At 35.4% G+C, this 4790-nt stretch overlaps 1 protein-coding gene across 1 annotated transcript in view; it reads right to left on the bottom strand.

Moving 5' to 3' along the window:
• ASXL2 (additional sex combs like transcriptional regulator 2) overlaps window positions 1-4790 on the bottom strand; it is a 176585-nt gene that overhangs the window by 87213 nt on the left and 84582 nt on the right. Inside the window, exon 5 of the mRNA XM_012652406.1 lies at window positions 1900-2008. Within this exon, the coding sequence (XP_012507860.1) occupies window positions 1900-2008 (109 nt within the window). The remainder of the gene's footprint in view (window positions 1-1899; window positions 2009-4790) is intronic.

Below are 4790 nucleotides of genomic sequence, written 5' to 3' on the forward strand. Positions count from 1 at the left end.
AGAAAAAATTAGCTGGGCATGGTGGTGCATGCCTGTAGTCCCAGCTACTCGGAAGGCTGAGACAGAGGATTGCTTGAGCCCAGGAGTTTGAGGTTGCTGTGAGCTAGGCTGACGCCATGGCACTCACTCTAGCCTGGGCAACACAGTGAGACTCTGTCTCAAAAAAAAAAAAAAAGAGATAGCTGAACACAAGGAAGCATCGGGCACTGAAGCACATCGGGAAGGCAAGGAAGCTCTGTATACCTTCCCACATACCTCACCCTATACATTTCTTCCATCTGGCTGTTCATCTGTATCCTCTGTAATATACTTTATAATAAATGAGTAAATACAAGTAAAGCATTTCTCTGAGTTCTGTGAGCCATCCTAGCAAATTAATCAAACCCGAGGGTGGAATCCCAATTTATAGCAAGTCAGTCAGAAGTACAGGTCACAACCTGGGACTCATGATTGGCATCTGAAATAGGCGGCAGTCTGGTGGGACTAAGCCCTCAACCTGTGGGATCTGACACTATCTCCAGACAGTGTTAGAAATGAGTTGAATTAGAGGACACCCAGCTGGTGTCCACTGTACAATTGCATGGTATGTAAGGAGAAAATCCCATACATCTGGTGTCAGAAGTACTGCACTGAGTAGTGTATGAGAACAGGAAAAACACTTTGGGTTTTTGTCCCTATCTCTACAATAGAGCAGGCACATTTAATCAATTATATTAACAATATGGAACAGCTAAAACCAAAAAGAAATGCAGAAAGCTCCATGTGGGAGTAAAGCCCTATCACCCCAGGAAGTTCAACAAAGTATATAAAAAAGAGGTAGGTAGGTAGATTAGATCTTTTTAATGTTAGTGGGCTCCACACAACCACTGAGCATAGCACAAAGCTAAAAAGGTAATACATATATAGAGGACACAGTCATTGCCTGCCAAGTATTCATTCTCCTTCTGCTCATAAATTTCCTTTGGGGAAAACCCTCTCTCCTCAATTCACCTTGCTTGAGCGGCCTTAATCTTAATCTCATATCAAGGGTGATGATGAATCTAAGACTAATTAAAATTAAGCCAAATCAGAATTGTAAGAGGCTCCTGCTTTAGTTCTTTAACTCTTTTCTCTCCAGACTTATAGCTTGCAGAGTGGAGTGACAGAGTGAAGTTATGTCCCATGAGGAGAGAGCCTGACTGAAAATGAAGCCAAAAGAAAGTGGAGAGACCAAACCCTGATGACATTGCTTGAACTCCTGGATCTAGCTTGGGTTTCCCTAGAATTTTGAGTTACATGAGCTAGTAAATTCTGTCCTACTCGAGCTCATTTGAGTTGGTTTTCCTGTTTGTAAGTGAAGGGACACTGATAAGTAAAGGTTCCTTCTCAGTGCAGGAATCAGAAATTAGTAAGCTTGTTATGTTAGAAAGAATATGAGCTTGGGAGTTCAATCAGATCTGGTTTCATATTCTTGTTCTGATACTATCTGGCCAACAATGGCCAAGAAAATCCAATCTTCTTAACTTTGGCATTCTCCATTATAAATAAGGAAAAATAACCACAACTGTGAATTGTGGTGGATAATTAAATGAGAAAGTAATCCACAATGCTCCACAGTAACACTCAATTATTATTCAAATGTTCTGAGGCTCTTTAAAAAGTCATTGAAGGTCATTTAAATTTCATCCTTCCAAGGTAAGATTATGATAAAGAATAAAAATAAAGTTACTTCTCTGATCTACCTATAGATAGTTATAGATTAGTTAAAAAAATGTATTGGGTATAAGGTTGAAAATACTACCTCTTCCTAAAACTAAGCTATTCAAGAACAGAATTCTAGCTCTATGACTCAAACACTATTTTTTATGTCATCGCTTCTTGTTTTTTCTTTTTAAATGATTCCCCAACAAAAATATTTACCTTCAAAGTATATACTCCCATTCTGCCCGGAACCTTATAGAAGATGCCCTCTTCACCTCTGGAATTTGTGTGTAGCATTGCATTCAGGCATGCAAGAGGGGAAGTTCCACTGCAAAACAAAAAGACGATGACGAAGAATACAATGATTAGCTTCTGTCTCTGAATATCCTATTTAACACTGACTTAAGATAAAATTAATCGGTTAGTATTCCTTTGACTTACACACATTTTATAAACTATAAAAAGTCTATCAATACAGAAAGAGGCTGCCATGGAGAAAACAGATGTAAAATTCATTCCTATCTATCTAAAGAAAAAATAATTCCTTAATCCCAATCCAGTATCTAACAAGTAAGTCAAGTAAAATACAGTAGTATCACAAATATATTTTGTAAGCATTCTATTTTATTTAGCCCAAGCTTCACAATTGTCCAGAGGTAAAAAACGAAAACACACACACACACACACACACACACACACACACACACGTTCAAATAAAAAGTATGAATTTTCTTGCATACTGATGCACCAGACTGAATTTGGGTCATGAAACTATCACATTGCCATGATCTCTTCTATTTAAACCTATCAAGACATTACTTAGAAAGGTATTAATAGGCTTATGAATATTCATTATGTATGTAGCAACTTGATTTGATGTTTATTAATTCCACTATACATTTACCATATTTTCTAGAATTTTAGGCATATGATAAATTATCTGTAAAAAATGTAAATATATTTTCTAATTGTAACCATATTTCATTTTCCTGTCTTTCTGTACATATCTGACAAATAGGAATAAAAATTATTAACGGGCATTGTTGCTTGTTCCCTTTGTTAAGGGAATGGCACTAATATTTTACCACTGATCCTAATGTTAGTTTATTGTTTAAGATAATTACTCCCATATTAAGAAAGAGGAAAGAGAACTGTAGATCAGATGCACACTTTTTAACATATAACAAATGAAATCATATGCATTAAATAGTTCAATATAAAATATCAAAATTGAATAGCATAAAATTAAGTAAAATAATGTTTATCTCGGATGATTAACCTTTAGTTTTTATGCAACAGGAATTATAAAAACATCAAGAAATTAGAAAATATTAAAATTAAGAACTTCTAAATAAGAACAGTATAATATAGAAAATAAAAGTAAGGCAGTAGGAAAAACATTGTTAAAAATCAGGTATTAGCATAAGGTTAAGAGCTGTAGTATTAATATTTAAAGACAGTGCTATAATACTTAAAGACAGTGTTCATATATCTAAGGAAAATATCACAAACATTGTTAGATAAACTATTAGAATATTTCATACAAAAAATACAAGTAGTAAGCAAACACACAGAAAGTTCATATGGAAGCAATCAAATTGGAAACAATCAGGCGTCAGGAGTCTCTAAAGATGTGTGGTGTCCTTAAATTTTTTTAATTTCTCACAATACTTAAGGTAAACAGCAGCTTAATTGCATATTTCCAACTCTTCTCCCTCTCAGGTCTCTGTCGTTGTTATTCAATAACCAAAAATAAACCTGCTAGAAGAGGCTATTAGATATCTTGGATATACCTAAAGATAAGAGAGCAGGGCCATTGAATCCACTGTCTTTTAGTACTATGAAAGTACTGAGGGTCAAAAACTGGAAGGTTTGTTCCCCCTAACAACACCAGGTGGAGAACAACAACAAAAATACAGAAAAACCTTTTGCTGAAGGAAGTGTTCGGCATCTCCAGGTTGATTTTCACAGCTATGTTGACCCAATTTGGATATGTGCATGTTAAAAATACAAATAATGCGATTCCAATCAGGATCCTAAAGTTTCTGTCAAAGAAATATATTAAAAGTTGCCAAGAAATTTCTACGAAAAAATGATGGGAGACTTAAGAAGATTAAATTGTACTCTAAGCTGCTATTAATGAAGCTGTATGTTTGTAGGACAGGAAAAATGGGCAAATGAGCACTCTTACAGACTACAGATAGAAGAAAATAGCAAATGCAGAAACAGATCATAATAAATTGAAAAGGTACCATTTACGTTTAGTAGGAAGAAGATGGGGTCATGCCACGGTTACCTGTTATTTGATTATCTGGCATCTGTTCCCCCTTCTTCTGGAGACAGTACTAAAATTACCTGTGAAATAGCCCTTTTCCCACTCTCAGTCATGTGACTGAGAAAGACTTAAATTCCATGCTCATCACAGAGGTAAATCCAAACTGGCTTAAGCTAATCAGTTTGTCCCGCCCTACACTCCCTGGTCCAAGTTCACAGAGACAGATTCAGGAACAAATACATGACTTAATCAGAGCCAGCAATCAAAGGAGTAATTTACTTGGGGATTTCAGAAAAGAAATTCGCTCTCTAGAGAAATCTTCAGAAAGGGACCCCCCTTCTCTTCTCGAGGGGTATTAGGAAGTAAGGCCTAAAACTTTCAGTCATTGTGTGACCATAAAGGAGGGATCTACAATCAGAGTAAAACACACAAGACAGACAGAGGAATGACACAGAAAGGGTTATAAGAAAAAATACAACATCCAAAAGGGCAGAAATGAGAAAAGGGGAGGAAGCATTATTACTTTTGTCACTGTATCAAGCCTTGCCTAAACCAGTCCCATCTTTGGAATTTTGTTGAGGTTTTAAGTCATAAGAAACTGAAAGAGTTCTAAATAAAATAGTTTAATAGTGCAGGCATATCTCATACACCAGGGGAAAAAAGTGTTCACAGGATATATAAAAACATATTCCCAATTTATTAAAGACCAAAAGGTAAAATGTAAAAGATATTAAAAGAAAACATTATAACCTAGAAGATAGAGAAAGCTTTCTACAAAAGAGAAAAAAAAACCCAAAAACCACAAAAGAAGAAACATGCTGACTATATAAAAATA

This window comes from Propithecus coquereli, unplaced genomic scaffold (genome assembly GCF_000956105.1).
Source record: "Propithecus coquereli isolate 6110/MARCELLA unplaced genomic scaffold, Pcoq_1.0 Scaffold39, whole genome shotgun sequence".
NCBI lineage: Eukaryota > Metazoa > Chordata > Mammalia > Primates > Indriidae > Propithecus > Propithecus coquereli.